Source organism: Octodon degus, unplaced genomic scaffold (assembly GCF_000260255.1).
Source record: "Octodon degus isolate 3935 unplaced genomic scaffold, OctDeg1.0 scaffold00007, whole genome shotgun sequence".
Lineage (NCBI taxonomy): Eukaryota > Metazoa > Chordata > Mammalia > Rodentia > Octodontidae > Octodon > Octodon degus.
This window is the reverse complement of record NW_004524583.1, coordinates 10,850,143-10,874,530: the sequence shown is the minus strand read 5'-3', so window position 1 is coordinate 10,874,530 and position 24,388 is coordinate 10,850,143. Positions and strand designations below refer to the sequence as shown.

The following is a 24,388-nucleotide window of genomic DNA, read 5'->3' as shown; positions in this document are numbered from 1 at the left end:
GTGCCCTCTGGCGAGGGCTGGCGGCCAGTGAAGGCGGCTCGGCGGTCGGGAGCCGGGAGGCGGGAGCGGAGCGGGCGAGGAAAACAAACCCGGCGCCCTGGGAAGTCGCCCGCGTCCCGGCCCGGTGCGTCAGAGCCGCGCACCTCTCCCGGGCCGGGCCCCCGCGCGGCGCTGTCCGCCAGATGTGGGCCGCCTCCCTCCCCGCCGAGGGCTCCGCCGGGAGCCGCGCCAGCGAGCGCGAAGTCAGCAGTTGGCCGGAGCCCATTTCCCAGACGGCGGAGGGGAAGTTTGCGCTCGGCTCGCGTGGCCCCTCTCAGCCTGGGCTTCGAGGTCTTTTCCCACGCGCAACTTAGGGAAAGCAAGACGCCGGTACGACCCCTCTCCTCCCAGGACTTGGGTCTGAGCTGGTCACTTTCTAAGAACTAGGACAGGCCCGCTATGCCACTGCCCCTCATCCGGGCCTTCCAGCCTTCCTGGACCCTGCTTGAGAGGCTTGGCTCCTAAGTCACTATGAAGGAATGTTAATGCGTTCCAGGGAGAGTGGTGTTAACTGTTGAGGAAACTGAGGCACAGAGAGGTTTTGGGGTTTTTTTAATTTTATTTTATTTTTTTAAAGATTATATTGCTTGCAAGTGACATTAATACAGTCTGTCTGGTTTGGATAGGCATTATTTTTTAAATTTGCATAACCACAGAGGAAACACCTACGTGTAGAAACCTTGAAAGTAACTTGCCCAAAGCCCCAAAGCTGTTAGGTGTCAGTACTAGGATTTGGGCCCAGGAAGTCTATTGCCAGGTCTGTGCACTTAAGCACCATGCTGTAGAGCCCCTAGAATTTGAGAAATATTGTTGATGTTTACTAAGTGTCAAACACTGTTCTAGCAAGAGATTCTGGAAAATGACTGTAAAGTGGTAGTGGTGTATAGCTGTGAACTTACACGAAATGAGAAAATCCAGAGATCAAACCCTCCTTCCTCATCCAGTACCAAGGGGAAAGGGACTCACTAGAGCCTGTGTCTCAGCTGTCTTAAAGATTTTGGGCAATGACTGTTTCTTCAGATTAAAATGTTAATAGAATATTCACACTGAGCAGTTAGGCTATCTCTAAGATAGTACTTTTAGTGCAAGAGAGGAAACTGAGGCAGAAGAAGCACTCTGCCTTGGCAATACAGTTACTAGTGGAGCTAAGGTAAACTCTTCTAACACCCAGGCCAATGTACTTACCTGTCACAAGGTAGGCTAACATCCAATCCTACCCAGGGAACATGAAGGATGATCAGTGAACTGTGTGGTTATTGGGTATTTAGGATATGCTTACCATTCAGTTTGTTTACTTATTTATTTTTGGCGGAACCCAGGATTGAACTCAGGCCCTTGCGCTTGCCAGGCAAGTGCTTATTCTACTGAGCTATCTCCCTGAACCCCTACCATCCAATTTTGGGGACACTTACTTTCACTTCCAAGTCCTCATGTTTAACCCATGACCATCCACACCCTATCTGCAACAAAGTGGGGATACGGTTTACTTTCAGGGCCATTAGCCCATCTTCTGTGAGTCCCAGTGACCCAGTGCCAGGAACCTAGCCAGTTATAACTCGGGAATCTTATATGCAATGAGGCCATGAAAACTGAGTTGGCTGCCCTATTAAGCTGGGAGTTTGTGGGACATCTCCCTCTGCCGGCCTAGGAGAATGGCTAACACCAGCAATCGGTGCCAGAGCAAACTCCACAGTAAAATCCACATGGAGCCCTGGCTCTGCCACTTACACCCAGATGATTTTCCTCAAGCTACTCTTTGCACCTCACTGTGTTCATTTTTAAATAGAGTTATTATTTTTGCTACTTACTGTGTGGGGCTGTTGAGATTAATATGATGTTGAATATTTACACTTACAAAAGTCACTATTACTCAAGTATTTGATGTTTTGGTTTAGCCCTTCAATAAACTTCTTAAAAACAGAATATATATATATATATATATATATATATATATATATAGCATTTTTTGTAATTTATTATAAACAATTTATTACACCTGGTCTCATCTGTCAAATGGAAACAATATAATTTATCTTGCTTCCTATAAAGGTTGTTATGCCCCTCTTGAGCTAGTAACTGGAAAGGACCTCTGAACATTGCAAAGATCTATACAAATGGGGGAGATCAGTATAATTACGGTTATTAACACTAACGCTTTATAGTCACAAATGTAGTCAGGCAGATCCGCAAATGCAGGCAGTTCCAAAGAACATTTTTTATGGTCCCACAGGACAGTCTCAGCGGGCGCTCATATTTGGAGGCTTCCTCTAGAAGTCAAGTAAAGCACGCGTAAGAACAATTTGGTTTAAATTAGAGGGTGGCGCACATACTGTAGAAATAATGAGGCGGATCCTTTAAATATGTAGCCAGAAGGGCAAAGTCGTCGTCAAGGACGCGGATGAGGCGCTCGGTTTCCAGGAAGTGACGTCAAGCGGCCGCGGAGATGGACCCTGTGCTGGACCTGGGCGAGGAGCGGCGCCGGGGCTCGGCCACCTCCGTGAGGACCGATGAGGGGGACTTGCGGTCAGGGTTCCGCGGGTGGGGGAGAGCGGCCCCGCCGGCCCGGCTCCCCGTCGGCTCTGCCGGACCCACTCCTGGCGGTGGGGCGGGCTGAGCGGCGCCAGGCTGAGGTGGGAAGGAGGCGGTCACTTCCGCCCCGCCGGCGGGCGGGCCGCAAGGGGTACAGCTGCGTCTCTGCTTTCTTGAAAATCCTCAAAAATATAGAAAACAGCTTCTGTCTCAGTCGGCCCCTAGCATCGGGGGAAATTTCCAAGCCTCTTTTCTCTGGAAACCCCAAAGGCGAACACCGCCCGAACAGACAGACCTGAGAGAGACTGCAAGGGCCTCCTGGCCAGAAAATCGCACTTGGCACCCACCCTAGCATTTTCTCTGGGGACTTCTTTTTCCAAAAGTTCTTGCAAAAGCCACTCGTTTTTTTACACGGAAGGCAGGCAGCCAGCGAACGGCCTTTCTTCTTAATCCCTGCAGGGAGGTGGTCACAATTTCCCGTTCACAGTTGGAAATCAAGGCTGATTTATTACACGGGGTAGTGACCAGGAGCTCAGGCCCTGAGGTCAGAGGGAATATAAAGCAGTTGGTAGGTTTAAGAAAAAAAAAAAAAAGTTACTTCTGAGCCTGAGTGTCTTTATGCCAGGATTGGAGATGCTGCTTGGGATAATGCATTACCAAGCATTTCACGCGGTACCTGGCATGTGCTACGTTATCAGAAGGGGTCAGCTGCAGTTGCCTAGAAGGCTGTGGTTTACCCAAGAATATAGTCAATAGGGGCCTGGGAGATGGCCCAGTGGAATAAAAGCTTCCCTGGCAAGTGCAAGGGCCTGACTGAGTTCAAACCACAGTTCTGCCAAAAAAATAAAAAAAGAATATAGTCAGTAAATAACACAGCTTTACTCACTATCCAAGTTTAGGGTTTTTCTTACTTTATGGCAACTCCCTTCAGGCCTTTCCAGCTTTTAACATTAGTTAAGATTGCAATCACTAAATGTTTGGGCCACAGGGCAAGTCTGGTTTCTGTTCTGAAGCTTAAGTGTTTATGAAGCGCGCTGATAGCGTTGGATTGCCTCCCAAGCTACCTGAGAGGGGCACCTCTCCCAGGGAGGTAGCAAGGGCAGAAGCAGATTGGTGTAAAAGGAAGCAGGCCGCTTGACTAAGAAGTTAATGGCCAGGCCTTTCTGATATGAAAACTTTTCTAGTACCTGGTAATGCGAATGTATCCTTTATCTTTTCCACAAATGTGTATTGAGTTTTCACTACAGTGACTAAAAGATGGGGCTTGTGGCCCAGTGTGGACATAAAATAGACTCTGTTTTAAAAATAGATCAAATCACATGATAAAATGGATTTTTATCCTGTGAATTTATACTAGGTCTTCAAAAAGTTTAAAAGCTTGAGCTAGTAGGCAGTGATTCAAGAAATCTCCTGTAAGGGCCAAGGAGATAGCTCAGTGGCATGGGTGCCTGCCTGGCAAGCACAAGATCCTGAGTTCAGAGCCTGGTACAACAACAACAACAACAAAAAGAAAGGTATCACCTGTAAGTTGCATTTAGAGACCAATCATTGAATTTTTGTTTTTGTGTAGTTGTTCTGTATAGTGTGTGCATTCATATCCTGTGATACTGTTGATAAACACCGAGTACAACCATGGGTGAAGGGATGGAATTGTCGGCCTCGAGAGGAAAATGAACGGCTTGTTAGCAGAAGGATTGTTCCTGTTGTCCTTGAACCCTAAACCGTTGGTGTTACAATGTGACCCACGCACCCTGTGTTGGTGTGCTCATGCAGCTCCTTGGAAGTGCCTCTCTTTGTCCTCAGAACCCCTTCAAACAAATTTCATTAGCAGGGCGTAATGAAAAGAGCACAGGATTTGAAATCAGAAGGTAACTGTCCTTAGATCTACATCTGTCGCCTGGTCTCATGTGTAGGCCTCAGGTTCCTCATTTGTGAAATGGTGTCAGTCCCAGGCCTTGTCCGCATCTTTGCGAGGATCAGAGTCACATCTGAAGAGATGGAAATGTGCTTATATTAATGCTGATATTTTTAGAAAGGAAACAACCCGAAATGTATATTTCAACACCCACTAGCGTGCCTTGGACTTTTGTTTCTGTGTTGGGAAGTGATTGAGACCCAGCCTGCCCCTCAGGAGAGCCTTGGAAGGTATCTCCAAATGGCTCATTCAATGGCTCGGAAGTGCTGTCATTTCCAAGGTGATGTTTCCACATTCTTGCGATAGGCATCTCCTAGTTTGTTAATGCAAATCTAATTAGCATATTTATCAAATACGTTTTTATTTCTCTGTCAATTGCGTGGAATTTTAGGAATTCTTTCTAAAAGTCTGTTTGATAACTATTTTCAGCTGTCAATTTAGGCCTTCCTAAAATCCTGCTTAAGCATATGGGATCCTTTACCGCTCCCATCTCTGAGCTGTGGCATGAGGTCTCTGCCCAGCCTAGAACCATTGCCAATTACATTTCTTTGAGTAGAAAAGTGATTTTGCTTTTGTAATCCTATAGCTGTTGAAAGAAACTGTGAATTTCTTATTGTCCTATCAAGTAGGACTGACTTCAGGTACTTTACTTGCAGGGCTTGGAACATTTTATGTAAAATGGATCCAAGTTCCTCGTGGCGTTCTGCATCACGTCATCTGAAATCCAATCCTTGATCACCTCATAGTGGCTTGCATAGGCTTTGTCCACATACTAGCTTAAGTGAATATCCTTTATCTGTCCTTACAGGGGGCCAAGATGGGTCGCCGAGCTCAATTGGAGTCCACTCGGGCTGACAATCACTCTAGTAGCAAGAGTTCTTCGTTGACTCTGGCTGGAGAGGTAAGTGTTAAAAGAAAATGCACAGACATGTTCCTTAAGAGTTAGTGACTCCTTAATGAGCAAGGCCTTGGTATTCCACGTGTGTTCTTTTGAGTTCTTATATCTTGATAGGGGAATTCTCTTACTGGATCTTATTAGCAACAGATGACAGAGAAACATTATTTTCTTTGAGGCCAGACTGGTTTCTGTGCATTTCTTCATATTCTTATTTATTTATTTATTTTGTGTTTTAGGGAAGGATCTACAGGGTGTTCAAGGTCGCACTACTAGATCAGACTCATAGTGATTCTCCCGTTTACAGCCTCCCAAGTGCTGGGATTACAGGCACATGCCTCTACACCCAGTCTAATTGCTGTCTCAGCGCCCCTTGGGGGGGGGGTGGCTGGCACAGCAGGCCAGGGAATTGAACCCCTGGCCCCTGCGACTGCTTGCAGGTGCCTTAATCCACTGAGCTATTTGGCCAGTCCTCTTCGTATTCTTATGGCAGAACTTTTTATGTTTGTTGAAACAAGGACCTAGAACGTTTGAAAGTGCAATAGAAATCCAGATTTTTATTTCTGCCAAATAAATGCCAGGGAACATAAGGTTGGACATTTGCTCTCAGCGGTGACCCACACTTTCTGCAGATTTCAGGCAGGAATGGATCATTTTGCTGGCCTTATTTCCCTGGAAATTTTTCTGGGTAGCCTGTTAGTATTGGAAATTATTTCGCTTCTTTGTGGAGGATGGGTAACCCTGATGAGCGGTGCTTTTTTAATGCCAGGGCACTATTTTTGGCAGTTTACTCAAAACCTCTTTTTATCTTCTCGAGGCTATTAGGGAAAAAATTTGGCCTTTCCAGTGTCAGGCTCAGCTGGGCAGTGTTGCGTGCTGTGATCCCCGATGTTGGAGAGACTGAAGCAGGAAGTTTGCAAGTTTGAGCACAGCGTAGGCAACTAAGCAAAACTCTTATCTACAAATTAAAAGTGAAAAGGACTGGGTGGGCGAAGCTCCTGGTAGAGGGCTGGCCCGTAGTGTGGCACCCTGCCCTGTCCCCTGGCTCTTTCTTAACAGCTCCTTAAGGCTTCTCCTCAGCTCAATGATGCATGCTGCAGGGTAGACCACATTACATGCTAGCTGACTTCCTATGTTTTTGGCCCGCCTGACAGCAAGTCCCCAGATAGGGGAACGCTAGCCTGGGTGGTTTGGCTCCCTTGTGGCTAATACACTAGCACCAGAGGAGGGGGCCATGCTGAGAGTATAAGGGGCCAGGCAGGTGCGTGAACAAAAAATATGCTGGGTTCATGACACAGACAATCTGTACTCACATATCAAATATGTAGGAATATCTTTCAGGCTCATAGGAAATAAGTTCACTATTTCCTTAAGCTCTTTGTAGGGCCTTTCCATCCTCTCTATTTGTACAAGTGTGGGTATGGAGAATCTGTAATTAAGGAGTACAACACTAATTTTGTCACCAAGGTGCAGAAACATGGGTCTGTCAGACTCTTGTAAATTCTTTAGAATATTTTTGTTGATAAATGATTAATTTTAATTTTATGAATTTTATTATATTAAATAATGAGTATTTAACAGGAAAATATCACAAAATTAAATTATTTAATTTTTAATATTGAATTTTTATTAAAAAGCATCAAAATTTTCACATTTTTTTTAGTGTACTAAGTCTAAAAAAGAAAAATTGATACAACTTAAAAAATTGTTTAAAATCACTTATTTATTTTATTTGTTTGTTTGTTTGTTTGTTTGTTTGTTTGGTACAGGGTTTTGCTATGCAGCTCAGAGTTACAGTGATCCTCCTATCTCAGCCTTCCCAGTGCTGGGATTACTGGCATGTGCCACCGTACCCGGTTTCAGCGGCTAGCACAGGTTCCGGGGCAGCAAGGCATGTGGTACCATGAATGTGGGTCCTTGCACTTGCCAGGCATGCACTTAGACTACTGAGCTATATCCCCAGCTCACAAATAAATTTTTATATGAATGACAATGCAAATATCAGCACTTTACAAAAAAAAAAAAAAAATCTTTACTTCAATTATTACACCTAAGGCAGTTTGCATATGTGAGAAAGCGTGTTCCATACACATGCATCACTTATTCTGCTAGCACATGTGCTTTGCTTTTCTGGCCTTTTTATAGGACCACACTTGACATCTCAGTGGTCTTGCTGTTTTGTCAGGAGGTTCTTACTATATTACACAGTGTATAGTTAACAGGCATATGAATTATCAATGAAATAAAGTATTATATTCTTAATATTTATTGTGTATTTAGAATAGAAATCAACATTTTCAGGGCCGGTGAGATAGCTCAGTGGACTAAGTACCTGCTTAGGCAAACACAGAGACCTAGTTTCCATCCCCAGTACCACATGCAGCACTGGACTGCCCCCAGGTGCACTGAGCCAGGCAACCAAGTCCGGGTGTGGTGGCGCACACCTGTAATCCCAGGTCTAGGGAGGCTGAAAACAGGAGGATCACTGTGAGCTTGAGCTGCACAGTGAGACCCTGTACCAAATACATAAATTAAAAAACAAAAAACAACATTTTCCACATCAGTTGTGTACATGCTTACAAAACATAAAAGATAGCATCAGAAATAAATTCCTAGGGCTGGTGAGATAGCTCAGCACACTAAAGTGCCTGCTTGGGCAAACATAGGGACCGAGGTTGGATCCCTGGCACCATTTGCTGCACCAGCCCAACCCCCTAGGGTGGGCTGAGCTCGCCAAAAAAAAAGAAAGAAATTCCTATATGAACTACCATGAAAATGCCAATAGAAGTCTACCACAAAAGTAAGTTTCAACTGTCACACCCAAGGCAGTCTTCACATGACAACTATGTGCTTCATACATATCAGTTTACACTGATAGTATACATGTTTTGTTTTCCTATGCTTTCTTGTTGTGCACAGTTGATATCTTTTTTTTTTTTTTTCCAGTTGTCATAGTAAGGCCAGAAAGTTGTCAGTTTGTTTCTTTGGCCATGGTACTGCTATTATAGTACTTTTTACATTGTATTCTAATTGTTCGCATATCTGCCTCCCTCATAAGACCTGAGATTTTGGAAGGCAGAGTCTATCACAGTGCCAGGCACAGAAACAGATATTCAGTTGGCACTGCCAGTGGTGACGTGGATGAAGTGCATGGCATGTGATGTATTACACTGAAAAAGCTGAGGGCAAGTGTTACAGAGTGGGAGTGGGCAGATGGTGCCCGTGGGAGGCACAGCTAATGGAGACGGTGGCCTAAAGTGGGAAGATGGTACAAGAAGACCTAAAAGACCCCGCCTTGGATCTCAGGGAACTTGAACTGCAGCAGAGTCCATCTTTAAAAAGGAAATGTGAGCAAGTGAGTGGGCTGCCGGCTGCTTTACACTGCTTCACAGGGGTCTAGGAGAACCCATGCCAACAGCAGAGCCGCAGTCCATTTAGTCAGCAAATACTCCTCGAGGCTTATTGTATGCCACGCATCAATTTAGACTGTCTATATTGCAGTAAACAAAGTTCACTTTGCTGTAATGGGACTTCCACTCTTGTGGTCCTATGAAACCACAACGAAAGGCCTATTGAATTGCGAGCAAGGGTCTGTGCACCTGTAGAGGGCCAGGAAGCCCAGGAATGGCATGACCAGCCCTTGAAGCCTTAGGTGGCCTTGACGGCAAGTCAGGTGTGCGGTCAAGGAAGGTCATGGTCACCATTCACCTGCCATCTCCTTCCCTGGCTCCAGATGAGAGTCAGGAAAGTGACAGTGTAACTCCAAGGGCACAGAGTGGGAGGATCCTTTCAGGGTTTCTATCTTGCAGAAAGACCCACTTACTTTCCCAGGGACATTTAACCATTTTTTAGTTTTTGTTTTTGGCTCTGGACTTCAGCATTTTTGTGGAAGAGCATGATGGCAAATCATTCTGTTCCTTACCCAGCTGGTGCCCCTGAAAACAAAATGCCTATCAAGATTCCAGCATGGCTGTCTTCTCTTCCTGGGTTAATTGGGGTTTAAAGCAGTTCAGGCAGCCTCCCACGGGGCCAGATGCTCACTGGGCTGTGTGGGACTTTTTGGCTGCTTCTTTCTAAAATTAGAGCCAAGACTTATGTGTGTGTCCATTTACATTCCAGTTCTGAGTGTAATACTTGATATATTTATTCTTGTCCTCTTGCTGACTTTATAGAAGAAAGATACCCATGAAAACATAGATGTGGGTACCTGGGAGCTGTCAGGCAAAATAGAGTTCCTGTAGCATTAAGAAAGAATTTGCTTCAAATAAACAGTTGTTTTAAAGTGACTGGTGGGGTTGGGAACCCTGGTGAAGGAGACGGAGAATACAGACTTGGCATCGGGAGACCAGCACTGGAGACCAGGCTCTGCTAATTGCTTGGGTCTTAAACAAATCCACTAACCTCTTGAATCATTATCTGTCAGATAGTGATAGCAGTACCACTAGGCTCCTGGGGATTAAGTGAGGTATGCATTTAAAAGCACTTTAATAAATGGCAAAGCACTGGACAAGCATTCATTCCATATAGTAGTGAATGAGTATTTGGGCAGTGCTTTGCTGTTTTTATTAATGAGCAGCACAGAAAGAGGAAGTGAGCCAGGGTCTCTTTAAGAATTAATTTGGAAGCCTCTTCAGTGATTGCTACTCATTTCTCTGTATGTTAGCCAGCAGTGAGTTTGAGCTGAGTTTTTGCGCTTTCTGGTTGCCATGGATATATAACGTAAGAAGAATGTACGAGAAACCATAGGCCAGAGCTGCAGTCCTGGCTGTGCCACAAGGTAACCCTCACACTCTGAGCAAAGGATACTTGATCTAAGTCTCAATTTCTTTATTGTTAAGATAGAAGTAATAATATTAATATTTCATGGGATAGCTAGAAAAAAAAATGAAACAAAGTATGTAAAGCCCTACAGTAGTCTGATATAAATACTCTGTTGCTGACCATTACTGTCTCTGGAATTTGGATTTTTTTGTTGTTGTCATTTTGTTTTATTTTGCATGAATTCTTCCTACTACGTGGAAAGCTGCAGCTAGCCTATACTTGTTATTTGGTGTGATTTTTTTACAAAGTCAAAATTTTTAAAAATTCTTTTAACACTCATCACTTGGTAAACTTCCTGTTGAAATCCAGAACGTGTGCTTCTCTTAACAATCATCTTCTGGCTCGGTGGGCACAGTGGGCTGACCATCCTGCATGGGTCCCTGGCTGAAGCTACTGGCGTTACTTGTTTAATATCACAGCTCTTCCCAGTTCACCACTTTGTACCTTAGTGCACCTGGCCAGATCTGTGCCTGTGATCTGCCTGACGTCTTTTCTACTTCAGGTTAAGATTCCTACCCTCAGGGGCCCGGGAGATGGCTCAGTGGAATAAGTGCTTTCCTGGCAAGCACAAGGGCCTTAGTTCAATTCCTGGTTCCACACACACACAAAAAGATTCCTACCCTGGTAGGAATCAGTCTCAGGTATCTATATCTGTTCCTGTTGAATTTGGTTAAATGCAACAGAAACTCAGTTCCAGTGCTTAAATCCAATAGGACTCTTTTGCTTTGTTTTTCATATACTGAGGAGTCCGGTGGAAGGCAGAGTGCAGTGGGTGTAGTTATTGGAGGATGTCTGGTGTCACCTTAGCCTCCCAGCTGCCTGCTCTGCCACCTGGAGCTTACAAGTTTTGTTCTGATGGTTGCAAGATGGCTGATGATTGTGCCTGGATCAGATCTACATTCCAGGAAAAAGAGAAGGAACAGTTGGAGAGATTAAGGTGCATGCCGATGAAGTGGCACACTTCATGTCAAGAAAACAGCTAGAGACATCACTAGGTAAACATTTTGTTTTCTTTTCTAGGTCAGAACTGGGACTACCCTGATTTCTGAGGGAGTTTCTCAGTGAGTTGGAATTAGGTCTTATATCCACCACTCTCAGTTTAGGCGAGTTTTTAACAGCGCTGTTCCATAACACCTGGGTTTCTTAGGGAGGAATCGCTATTGAATAGTTCAAAACTGACGACCTTTTCTGAAAAACAGAACTTATACAAAATTGTGGGTTGTTTTTTGTGTTTTATTTTATTTTTTTTTAGTTTTACTGTTTTTTTTTTACATTAGATATTATTGGTACATTTTGCATATACAAAACAATTACATTTATCATAGATAATACGCACCTGTATGTGATACAACTTGTTTTCCCCATCCCCCTACCCTCTGTTCAACCCCTCCTCCCCTCCCATGTACAAAGCCTTGTTTCCATGTTTTCTTCTTTTCTCCTTTGCTTACTTTTGCCTTCTTTTCTCTCCCTTCCCTTCACTCTTGTTTCTGTCCCTACTTGAACATTTTCCTCGTATTTCAAAATACATTATAAAGAGTGTTTTAATTTTTAAAATTGTTTTAATATATTTGGGTAAGAAAGGAAATTGTTCATTTCAGTGGCTCAAAAATAGCAGTATTTCTCTTCAGTTTTTAAGTATAAAGTTGTCTGGAGTTGGGTGAAAACATCACCTGCCCAGGACTCCAGGGTAGCCGAGTGCATTGTCATGGGAGCGCTCCTTGCTTTACTTCTTTTATCCCTTGCTGTTTCTGTAACTGCGCAGGGCGTTCTCAGGATATGTGGCTCAGTTCAGGTCATTAAACTCCTCCTCTCACTTTGAGAGAAGACGGAAGGTATCTTGATTTGTTAAATCATTTCATACATTTGAAAGAACTTTATTATCTAATTTTACTGAATTACCAGGAGGAGGAGAGATCTTTGTGTCAGCTTACTAGCTCAGCTGATTGGAGTTTTGCCACTTTCAGGGGTTGTCATGGTGATTGTATTTACAATGTGTAAAGTACTTAGGATGATTCCCAGCACATGGAAATTCCCTTAGAAACAGTAAACACTAACCGAGCCTGCATTGCTATCTTTGTGTGTGGTGGGTACCATGGCTGTTTAGCTTTGGATCACCAGAAGTATAGCTCAGTGAGCAATCGGAGTCAGCAGTAATTCAAGTCATTGAGGAATTTGCTGGAAGATGGTTTTGTAATGCGTATTTTCTCTGTCTGAGCAGATTTTACTGAATCAAATGTTGATTCAACTACTCTTAATCAGCCCCTTCAAGAAAAGATCCACTTTTCTGCCATAAAGTTATGTTACACTGAGTATGGGAAAAATCATTTTTAGACAAAAACCTCTCCACATCTGACTTGTCCTTTGGAGGAACATTTCCTGCTTGGTTCTAGATCTTTTGGGGCTTAGCTTTTATTTTGTAGATTGTCTCTTTATTAATGATTCTAACCATAGTCTACAATGGAACAATGGCTGCCTGTCCCTTAATCATGTAAAACATCCTCTCATTTCACCTGGGAGAGTGTTGGGACTTGGAGAAGTTGGGTAACTCCTCAAGAGTCACTCAGCTCCTCTGCTTCTAGTCAAGGCTTAGCCACCACCTGAGCCCTCCTTCCTGCTCGATAGGTGGGCACACAGGCTGCCCCATGAAGAAGAGGCTTTGGAGAATGCGGAGAGACAGACTGCGGGGCTTGTTCTCCTGGAATCTATAGTGAGAGGGAGTTCCAGCTTGATCGCCCTTATTCGTCCAGTTGTTGAGAACAGCGTTGGAATCACAGCTGTTCCTTCTCTCTCCCGTGCCCTCAGTGTTCCTCTGAGGACGCAGAACTGAAAGTTAGCCAGATTCTCTCCCAGGAATCTGAGAAATGCTGCTGGACTCATGTTCCCAAATTAGGCCACTTTCCTCATGCCTCGGCAGCCTCGCTTAGCGGAGCTCCCTTGGCGCTTTGCATTACGTCTCTCACCCTCAGCCTGTTCCCTGACTGCTCTGGCAGCCGGGCAGTTATTTTCAGCCCCATAGGGTTATCTGCTGACCCTTTTTTGGTGACATTTTTCTTCTTTCTCACAAAAGTAACTATCTCGATTGGTCACATTTTTCAGCCTTTTTCGTAACCCCTCCAATCAACCAGATTGAGTGATGCTGCTGATAATGTTGCCGAAGAGGGATGCAGATAATTTGACATGGAGCTTTCCATAGCAAATGTGTTTTCCACCCTTCCTATTTGCATCATGCTTTGCATGCTTCAGTTTTGAACTCTCCCTGAGGGTGGACAGATGTACATCTCTCACCCACCCTTGGAGCAGCCACTGTGTGGAAGGGAATTCAGTGTCTGGTGGGGAAGAGCTCAGGGCTCTCCAGTGCTGGCTGTGGCTCTGGCACAAGCTCTCTTAGAGCCCCAGGAAAATGCACTTGCTCGCTGGGCTCCTCCCTGTCCCAGGATGAAAGCTTGTGCTTATAGAGCACTTTTAAGATTCTCTTCTTCACTTTTGGCAAGGGTTAAATCAGCTGTGGGCATTGAGAGCTTAATCCAGAGTGCCAGTAAGCCAGCTGTTGTTGTTAATCTACATAACCTGAGTCGTAGAAAAAGATTATAAGGGCTAGGGAGATAGCTCAATGGAATAAGTGCTTGCCTGACAAGTGCAAGGTCCTGAGTTCAATCCCTGGTACCACCACCAAAAAAAAAAAAAAAAGTTTATCATCCTCTCCCTAATTCCAAGTCTGCCAAGTAGAAAATATATCTCCTAGAAATTACTTAATTTCTCTAAGCCAGTTTTCTCATTGCTCAGTGGAATAATAGTAGTACATATAGTTGTTGGAGGATTAAATGAGATGAGAGAAGGTATAAACTCTTTTAAGAACAGTGACCAACATTTGCAAATTACTATTGTCATTGTCTGTGTCATAGGAAAATTAGAGTGTGTGATCAGTTTATCCTAAATTTGCAGTTCTGTTTAAGATACAGAAACATTCATATTTCATAGAATGAACTGGCATTTGACACCAAGAGACATTTGGATAAAAAATCTCTTTGCTGAGTATTATTATTATCATTATTATTATTTTTTGGAGTTAGGGTACCAGGGATTGAACTTGGGACCCTGGTACTTGCCAGGTGGGTGCTTATGCTGCTGAGCCATCTCCCCAGCCTGCTTTGAGAATTCTTGGTGCCACTTGAGACCTGTTTGGTCTTCTCTGTCAGTATATCTGCCTATGCCATCAAGTCATTTTTTTGCCAGTATATTTCCATCTTCCAATCATCTGAGTAGGTTGGCAGTCTTTCAAAGAAATAATCCTTAATTTCTCACAAAAGGAATGATCCTTTCGTTGTGCTAGAGACATATGAGCATAAAAGGAGAGCAGGAGTGACCTTGGTGAGCTCAGTGACCTTGGATGCGAGGTCACGTTCATCCACTCACTTATGAAATTGATAGAGAGCTTACTATGTGCCCTGGGGTGGTTGGAAAGGTAACGTTCAGTGATAAAGCAGACATGTTCTCTACCTTCTGGAACCTCATCTAGGGGCCTACAGAGAAGTAAGTGCTGGGTAGGGAGATAAGGGAATCCTCACAGTGTGCCCCTTCTACTCTCCCACATTCAGAAAGGTATCCTGGGAAGAAACCATATGTGAGCTGAAACTTGAGGGACAAGTTAACTTAACCAACAGAGGAGTGAGCAAAGAATATTCCAAGATGAGGGATAAACATGTGCCCCATTCTGGAGATGAGGGAGGGAGCATGACGAGTAGGATTTGTGATCAGAGCAGTTGACAGCACGGGATGGAGTGGTGGGCATCAGAGACTGCGTTTGAAGCCAGTCCCCTGGCCGTTATGCTTTCTCTGTTGGTTTGCTGGTTGAGAAGACCTCTGAGGTGTGCTCATGGCTTCCAGTCCTAATGTAGTATTAGGATCTGGTGTGCTTGGCACAGAACCACACACTGGATAGGTTCTTAGTGAATCCTTGCTCAAAGAATCCAGTAAATAGTTATGACATGTGTACGCTCCTCACAGAATGTGAAAGGCCTTGCTGCCTCTTTGTCCTTCTTAGTGAACTTTCCTTTGCTTTTCTTTTTTTAATCCCTTGTATCTGCCTGCTGCCTCAGAACCTTGAACCCAGGCAAGGTCCTTGCACTGAACTATATGTCCAGTTACCCTTACCCCTTTAAAATTGAGGCATGGTCTAACAGAGTCACTCAGTTGCCCAGGATGGGCTTGAACTTGTGATCTTCCTCTCAGACCTTGTTCTCTTTTTTCCTGTCACTCTTTCTGTCTGTGTCTCTCTGTGTCTTTCTTTTTTTCCCTTTTTTTTTTTTTTTTTTTTTTTGGCTATTTCTCTTAACCAATGGTAATGGAGAACTCAATACCTCATAATGATTTTTTCTCATTCACTACATATATTTTATTGATGTGTTTATAAGTAGAATTGTATTCATTCACTTATTTAATATATTTTTGATACTTTCTAATATCAAAATAGCTAAGGTCACTTCATATTCTAGTTGGGGACCCACACATTTAGACAAAGAATTAAAATACTGAATTTATCAGAAGTAGGAATGTAGATGCAGCTACTAACATTGCCCGCAAGTTATGGAAGACTTCAGAAAGGAGGGTGGCACCCTGGGGTGGGTGGAAATGAATGAATGAATGAATGAATAGGAATTTGGTAATGAGAAGGAAAGGCAAAAAGGTAACAGTGGCAGTGGGAAAAGCCTGTTCTAAGGCAGGACCCAGCTGTGGGGAAGCAGGTCCTCCACCTCCAGAAGTGAGCCTTTGTTGGCATGTTATAGGAATCTCTTGGTCTGTTGGTAATCCCTGGAGAAAACTAGGAGAGAATTGAGAAACTAAAGGTAAGATAATAGCTGAGGTTGGGTGGTGGACCAAGCCTGATAGGCAGAGGCCCCCAGAAGAATAGTTACGGCCTTTATTTATACCTTTACAAAGTTTCAAGACACAAGGTTGCCTAGCGACTGAAAGCCCAGGATGTCCAGGCAGGATGTTTTTCTCAAGACTGAGGCAGCCTGACTGCTTTAGGCAATGAGGCCTTCTTCTGCCCTCCCACATAGGATCAGTTATAGTTTTAGCAGCTCCCAATAGGCATGGTCATGCAGTCTTCTCTAATGTGACTTTTAGTCACTTTTCCATTGATGGGACAAAATCCTTGATACATACAATTTAAAGAAGAAATGGTTTGTTCTAACTCATAGACTCAGAAGTTGCAGTTCATGGTGTGCAGGCTCCAAGAAACATTGTAGCAGAGGTAGGGCACTGGCTGGTTGGCAGCCACAAAAATAGAAAAAGAGGGAGAGAGCTCCAGAGCAAAGAGAGTGCGGCCGGGGGAGATGCGGGTGGCATGGATGTCCTTCAAAGCACACCAGCTGTGACCTGCTTCCTCTTACTGGGCACCTTTGCTAATGCCCCATGCTGTTAGGATTAATTTATGATGAGGTTAGCACTCTCATTTTCCAGGAACCTCTGTAGGCCCTACCTCTGAATATTGCTAAATTGGGAATCAGCTATATGAGCCTTTGAGGGACATTTCATATTTAAACTATAACATGATGTAAATAAGCAGGCTCATGCCAGATACATGGTACGCTCCCCTTTCTCACCACTAACACGAGGAAGCAGGCCTGTACTGGATATGTGTTGTCTTGTATTGTTCTCTCTAGCATGAAAGCAGGCCCATGCTGGACACACGACCTCCCCCTGCCTTTCGCAGCCAAGTAGGTCAATGCAGGATGTCCCTACCCACCTAACACAAGCAAGCAGGCTTATGTGCTGCTCCCTTCAATGCAAGAGTGTGGCCACCCACCAATTCTCAGCTCATTCTACAATTTGCTTTCCCTTGGCGCAAATCAGCAGAGGCAAGGATTAGCCAATTGCCCTGATCCTGGATGAGGACAATGCCTAAGGAGAAATGGGAGCAACCAGACCCCATAAACATTAAGTCCAACAGTCCACCCGAACCCACTGGCCCATGGCCTACACCTAGTAGAGACCAGAGGGCTGGTTGCCTTTCCATCAACCAGTGGGAGCAAGAGCATGCCTTGGTTTGGACAGTAACCACAGTCTGGGGTGAATGGACAGAGGGGTCTCGTGTATGGAGGGTATCTACAAAATCCACAGGCTGTAAAGCTAGGTGGAGAAAATCACTAAGCGGCAGATACGAAGACTACAGATTCTAGGAAAAAAATAAACAACATTCATTCAAAAATACATGAATGTTTTCTTTCTTTCTTTTTTTTTTTTTTTTTTTTTTGCAGAACTGGGGATTGAACTCAGGCCCTTGCACTTGCCAGGGAAGCGTTTATTCCACTGAGCCATCTCCCCGGCCCCTTGTGAATATTTTCTTTTACTCATTTTTTTTCCTGTTTTTTATTATTTTATCTTTCTGTCATTGGGTCTTTGGGGATTGGGGTTTTTACCTCCCCTTTGTTTCTTTTCTATTTTGCACTTTCAATTTTTTTCTCTTCTTGTCTTTTATTTTCTGTATTTTGCTATTTATCTTTTTATTTCTTATTTTTGTTTGTCTGTTCTGCATTTATCATCATTTAAGTCTTCAATAGGATCCTGTCATACTCTTATTTCTTCTCTTTCATAGCCCATTGATTACTTTTTCACATTTGTTTTTCATTCTCTGGTATTTCACCCCCTCTACCATAATTAGTGAAACCACTAAGCTTTATAAATCTCTAGATATCTTTAGATAACCTTATGATATTACTGTTGAATACCATTCTACTGTTAGAGGTAAAGTTTCATTTGCTAGACATTTATTATGGATCAATATTTGTCTTAGTAGTCACACTATAATTATAGATCCTTTTTTTTTTTTTTTTTTTCTGTGCTTAAGGATGGTACTTTAGTAGTCCGTAGGGTTTGTTAATACTGTTTGTTTTTGATCTTATAGCTGATGCTGATTTTATTACTGTAGCTAAGTGAGATAGTTGTTGCTATTTATTGATTTTCTTGGGATGCCACTGTCTGGGTTGCCTATCAATATAGCTGCCCATTCCCGGAAAACTGGTGCTGGGTCAGATATGCTGCAGTCTCTCATCCCAAGTAAATCAAGGTAGCTCTTCTGGTACAGAGACAAAGGCCAATAGTTAGCCATGCCCAAAAGACATCACTGAAAAGTAGACATCAACTAAAGAAGTCTTTATATTAATGACAAAGCTTCCCATTATAATCAACCCATAAGCCTCAACACAAGCAAACGAGAACAAACAAGCAAACATGAGAAGACAAGGCAACAAAATGCTCTAAAAACCTCAACTACCCCAAGGCTGATCCATGGGACATTGGTGGGGAGGAAATCAAAAGCCACACAGCTGAATTATTCTAAATGATATCAGAAGATAATAAAACAGGTGAAATAGGCACTCAGCAAACCCATAGACGATATCATCCACTCTACAGAAGACACTAGTAAAAAGCTATCAGAGATAAATAAAACAGTGCAAAGCGTGAATCAACAGTGTGCAAAACAATTAATATTCTATAAAAAGCTTCAAATGGAAAGTCAAGAGATTAAAACTTCTATGAAAGGAATGGGCAGTAGTAATGATGAATGAGTAGCCTGGTATGGTGGTGCATGCCTATAATCCCAGCACTCAGGAGGCTGAGGCAGGAGGATTGCCATGAGTTTGAAGCTTGTCTGGGCTATACAGTGGGTTCAAGGCCAGCTTGAACTATGTAGTGAGACCCTGTCTCAAAAATCAAAACCAAAACAGATAACCAATGTGAAGACCAAGTGTTGGAGACAGGGGCTGACAGAACTGTTGTCAGTGACCAGTTGATACCTTAAGAACAAGAGAACTTGAAAAGTGAATCCAGCAGCTCCTGGCTGACAGAAAGAATGCTAAGATTAAGTGTAATTAGTGGAAAAGAATCAGAAGATATCTATCACAAGTGGCATAAAAAACTGGTTTACTAAATAATAGCAGAAAACTTACCAAATAAGGCAAAATAATTCAACATACTGATAAATGAAGCATATAGAATTTCAAATCTGTCAGAAAAGAACCTCTCATTGACATATGATAGTCAAAATCCTGGAAGTTCAACACAAGAACAGAATCTTAAAACTGATTAGAGAAAAGTGGCAAATCACTTATAAAGTAATCCCACTAGAATTACAGCAGAATTCTCAACTAAACCTTAAGCACCAGAAGAACTTGGAGTGAAGTGTTTGAAGTCCTAAAACAAAACAATTTGCAACCAAGGGTGATATATCATGCAAAACTTATCTTTCAAAATTGAAGGTGAAATAAGATATTTCACTGATAAGGAGCACCTAAAGAAATTCATGATCGCCAATCCAGCACTCCAAAAAATTGATAAGGATATTCCAGGAAGAAACAGTGAACCCCCAAATGACAAAAGATATAATACAGTGAATATACTAGGTAGAATGATCAATTAAATAGAAGGAAAAGATAGAGAATCAGTAATAGGAATATAAAGCAGTGACAGGAAGTTAATAGCTATCAGTAATAACTATCAAGGTGAATGGGCTCAATTTCCCAATCAAAAGACACAGATTGGGGCTGGGGATGTAGCTCAGCAGCACAGTGTGTGCCTGGCAAGCATGGGGCCTTGAGTTCAGTTTCTGGTACCAAAACAAGTGAACAAAAAAACCCATAGATTGGCAGACTGAATCAAGAAAAATAAATCCTATGTTATAATGTATACAAGAAAGATTTAACCCAAAAAAGAAACTCAATCTAAAAATCAAAGGACAAGGGTCGTCCAGATAGATCAGTGGACCAGAGCGCCTGCTTAGGCAGAGCACAGCAGCCAGGGTTCGATCCCTAGCATGCCAGCCCCGCCCGCAGGATGCACTGAAACAGGGATTGAGACTGGGCGTGGTGGCACATGCCTGTAGTCCCAGCACTTGGGAGGCTGAAAACAGGAGAATCACTATGAGTCAGATCTAAGTAGTGAGACCCTGTAGACCCTGTTCTAAATACAAAAAAAAAAAAAAATAGACTTAAGAGATACCTATACAGTGTTCCACCCAACAATAAAAGAATACATATTCTAAGTAGAACATGGGACAATCTTCAAAATAGACCACGTAGGGGCTGGTGAGATGGCTCAGTGGTCTAAAGCACCTACTTAGAACAAGCGTAGCAAAGCACAAGAACCGCGGTTCAATCCCCCAGCACCACATGCCAGCCAGCCCCGCCACCTGGTGGGCTGAGCTGGCCACACACACACACACACACACACACACAAATAAATAAATAAATAAAATTTAAAAAACAAAATAGACCACCTACTAGTCAATAAAGCAAGGGTAAGTAGATGTAAAACATTGAAATTATGCCATGCATATTATTAGATCATAATGCAATGAAACTAGAAACAAAAACAAATTAGGCAAATGTGTGGAAAGTAAATAAACTGGATTACAGAAGAAATCAAGGAAGATTGAAAATGTCCAATACAGTTAATTATGTCAACTTGAGTAAGAAATACCCAACTAAATTGGCTTGGCCCAGTTCTGGGTGTGGAAAACCCACCGTGGAGAAAATTTTTGCCAGAATGGCATAAAAGGGAAACTAAGAAAGAAAAATTGCTTCTGTTTCTTCTGAGAAGCTCCAGTATTTGCTTTTACCCTGAACATCTCCTGGTTTCCAGCACAGACCTCCATCATAGGATTCTTTGGATCCTCAGGACATAGACCTTGGGGCTGGGGAGATGGCTCAGTAGAATAAGCGCTTCCCTGAGAAGCACAAGGGCCTGAGTTCAATCCTGGGTTCCGAAAAAAAAAAAAAAAAAAGAAAAAGACAGACCTTTTGCACTCTTCCACATCTGGATCTGTAGATGGCCATTGTAAGTCAATCTTGTAAATTTTTATATATTTGTATATCCTGTTAAATCTTTTCTAGTAAACACTGACTTATACGATGCCATAGCCAATCTAACCAAAAAGGGAGAGAAAAAGCCCGAATCAGTGCAGCTAGAGATGATAAATGTGAAATCACAATTAACATAGCTGAAAGAAAAAAGATTATTAACAGCTATTTTGCATGCCAGTAAGTGGGAGAATTCGGAAGATATGGATAGATTCTTAGATGTGTGTGAATCACCAAAGTTGAGCCAAGATTTTATTTTTTTTTATTTTATTTTATTTTATTTTATTTTATTTTATTTTATTTTATTTTATTTGCAGTACTGGGGACTGAACTCAAGACCTTGTACTTGCCAGCCAGGCAGGTGCTTATTCTACTGAGCTATCTCTCTGGCCCCCTAGCCAAGAAGATTTCAAAACCATCAATAATCCACTAATAGGCAATGTAATTGGAACAGTAATTTGAAGAAAAAAGAAAAGCCTACTGACTAAAACAGGTCCAGATCTGGATGGACTCACTGCTGAATTCTATAAAAACTTAAGGGAGGATATAATACTAATACTTCCTAACCTCTTTAATGTAATTGAAAAGGAGGGCGTACTCTCAGATTTATTCCTGGAGGTACTATTATTTTGATTCCAGAATCAGACAAGGACTTAATCAAATTATAGATCAGTCTCTTTAATTAATATAGACCCAAAAATCCTCAATAAATATACTGGCTGACAGAATGCAGTGAACCATCAAAAAGGTCATACATCGTGACCAAGGAGGCTTCATCCCAGGGATGCAAAGATGGCTCAACATACACAAATCAATAAGTGTAATACATCACATAAAAGGAAGAAAGGGTAAAAATCACATGTTCATCTTAATAGGAAAAAGCCTTTGACAAAATTCAGCATTCTTTCTTGATAAAAACATTGAAGAAATAGGCATAGAAGGACCTTCTCTCAATCTGATAAAAGACATTTATGATAAACCTACTCCCAGCATACTAAATGGGAGAGGGGAAAGTGAAAGCTTTTCCTATGAAATCAGGAGCATAACAAGCGTGTCTGCTATCTCCACTCCTGTTGAACATAGTACTTGGGACATTAGCAAGAGAATTAGGTAAGAGAAAGAAAGAAAAGGCATATATGTATATAGGAAAGGAAGAAGTCCCTGCAATAATTATCATTATTGCAAATGATATGATTTGCAAGACAGCTGCATAGAAGACCCAAGAAAATCCACTAAAAGACTTTTATAATTAATAATCAAATTTAGCAGAGTACAAAATCATACAAAAAATAGATAACATTCCTTTAATTAATATAGACCCAAAAATCCTCAGTAATATACAATAATAATGAGCCCACTGGGAAAGAAATTAGGAAAAAAATACCATTCACAGTAACATCAAGAAAAATTATGTCCTTAGAAATTAACGAAGGAGGGCCAGGGACATAGATTAATGGCAGGGTGCCTGCCTGGCAAGCAGAAGGTCCTGAGTTCCATTCCCAGTGAGAAAAAGAAATTAATGAAGTAAAACTCATCTACAAAGAAAACTGCAGTACTCTTTAAAAGGACATTGAAAAGGACATCAGAGAGATCTGCAAATAAAGGTGCAACAGAAGGAATGTCGCGGAACCAGCAGTTAGCAGTGTGGCCTCCGTGTGGGTGACTGGCAGGGCATGCATGGCCAAGGTCTGCAGAGGATCCAGAATGACCAACGAAGAACTTCTTGGTTCTGCTGAATGAAGCAGACTTCAAAGTTGTGGTACAAGATGGGTTAATTCTAAGATAGAAACAATATGAAGTAAATGTTCTAGCTGTGGAGGGCAAGTACACCCATCTTAACTCAAATGATGTAACTGGCAAGGATCTGCATGCAGAGAAAACGTCCTTGTAATGCGACTAGCACCCAGGGAACAAGATGCAAGAGTGGACTACTCCAATTCAGTATGTCATGCAAATCTAGCAGCCCCGTGTTGCCCAACTGAGTTTTTCCAAAAATGAAAGGTGAACTGGAAAAAACTGAAGACAAACTGGAACAAGCTTAAAATGAACTGAGTGCCTGGAAGTTTATGCCTAATAGGTAAACAAATCGTACTCGCCAGTCAAGACTTCCCTGAGGTGGGTGGGGAGATAGCTCAGTGGTCTAAGTGCCTGCCTGGCAAGCCCAGAACCCAGGTTCGATTTCCAGTACAGCATGCCTTGCTGCCCTGGAACCCCGGGTGCACCAAAACCAAGCATAATGGTCACTCCTGTAATCCCAGCACTGGGGAGGCTGAGACTGGAGAATCACTCTGAGTCTGAGCTGCATATCGAGACCTGCTACTAAATAAATAATAAACAGATGATTAAAAATTTTTTAAAAAGTCTTCCCTGACAGGCATACTATGAGAAGTGAAGCAGACTTTTGTGGTGGTACAGAAAGCTGTGGTGGTACAGCCTAATACTCGTTTCCACACTTATTGAAGGGCGAAAAAAAAAAAGCCACATTCTTATACTGTGCAACTTGTAATGGTTAATGTAAAACTTACCAGGTAAACTTTGTGTTTCAGCTCTTTTTTCTTCCCCTTCCCCTTGCTTCAGAGGCCTGATGCTCTCAGACTATTCCAAAGAAGAGGCTACCTTCGAAAAGTTCCCCTTCTAGAACATTTAGACACTTGAGAAATGTTTCTCTTTGAAGAAAATGGAGGGAGAAACAGAAGTCTTTAGTCTGTGTCTTTAGACAGTTGGAGGATTGAAAACCTATGGAGATGTCAAATCATGAATTGAACATGTAAAATTCTGATTAAATGTGAAGCTGGAATACCTGTTACTTTTAACCTTGAGCCCAGTGACTGAGAGACACTGTATGTCATTTTGCCAGTAAGACTGTGGACTTTGTAACTGTTGTTGAACTTTTGGGTCAAAACTCAAATGAGGTGAATTTTGCCTTTAAAAGGTTTATTACTAAGGACCAACTTTAATAGTCGTGAGACAAATAACAGATGTTGGTAAAGTAGTACTTATATTTAAACATTTAGCTTAGACCTTTGTATTACTTAATAGACCCTAAATCAATATTTTTTTAAAGGGAGTACAAATTAGAATTAAAACAAAAAATTACAAGTGATACAGAATTTCTCTTAATAGAGTAATATGAATTTCACAGTATTTGTTCTAATGCATAATGTTGTCTTCCAATCAGTTATTCATATTACCAGATGTATGCATGTAAAATTGGAAGAAGGAAGAAAGAAGAAATGTATAAGAAATTAAGAAGTGGGGACCGAGAAGATAGCTCTGTAGAATAAGCTCTTGCCTGGCAAGCGCAGGATCCTGAGTTCAGTCCGTAGTACC

The 24,388-nt window shown here is 42.4% G+C and overlaps 1 protein-coding gene and 1 pseudogene across 3 annotated transcripts in view; both read left to right on the top strand.

Annotated features, from left to right (window-relative positions):
* Positions 1 to 2,470: 2,470 nt before the first annotated feature.
* Ift43 (intraflagellar transport 43) overlaps positions 2,471 to 24,388 on the top strand; it is a 98,578-nt gene continuing 76,660 nt past the window's right edge. For all 3 annotated transcript variants that reach the window (XM_023700759.1, XM_023700765.1, XM_023700754.1), the window contains exons 1-2: positions 2,471 to 2,536; positions 5,292 to 5,384. In XM_023700759.1, the coding sequence (XP_023556527.1) occupies positions 2,483 to 2,536; positions 5,292 to 5,384 (147 nt within the window). In that variant the 5' untranslated portion in view covers positions 2,471 to 2,482. The remainder of the gene's footprint in view (positions 2,537 to 5,291; positions 5,385 to 24,388) is intronic.
* LOC111812572 lies at positions 8,644 to 23,696 on the top strand (annotated as a pseudogene).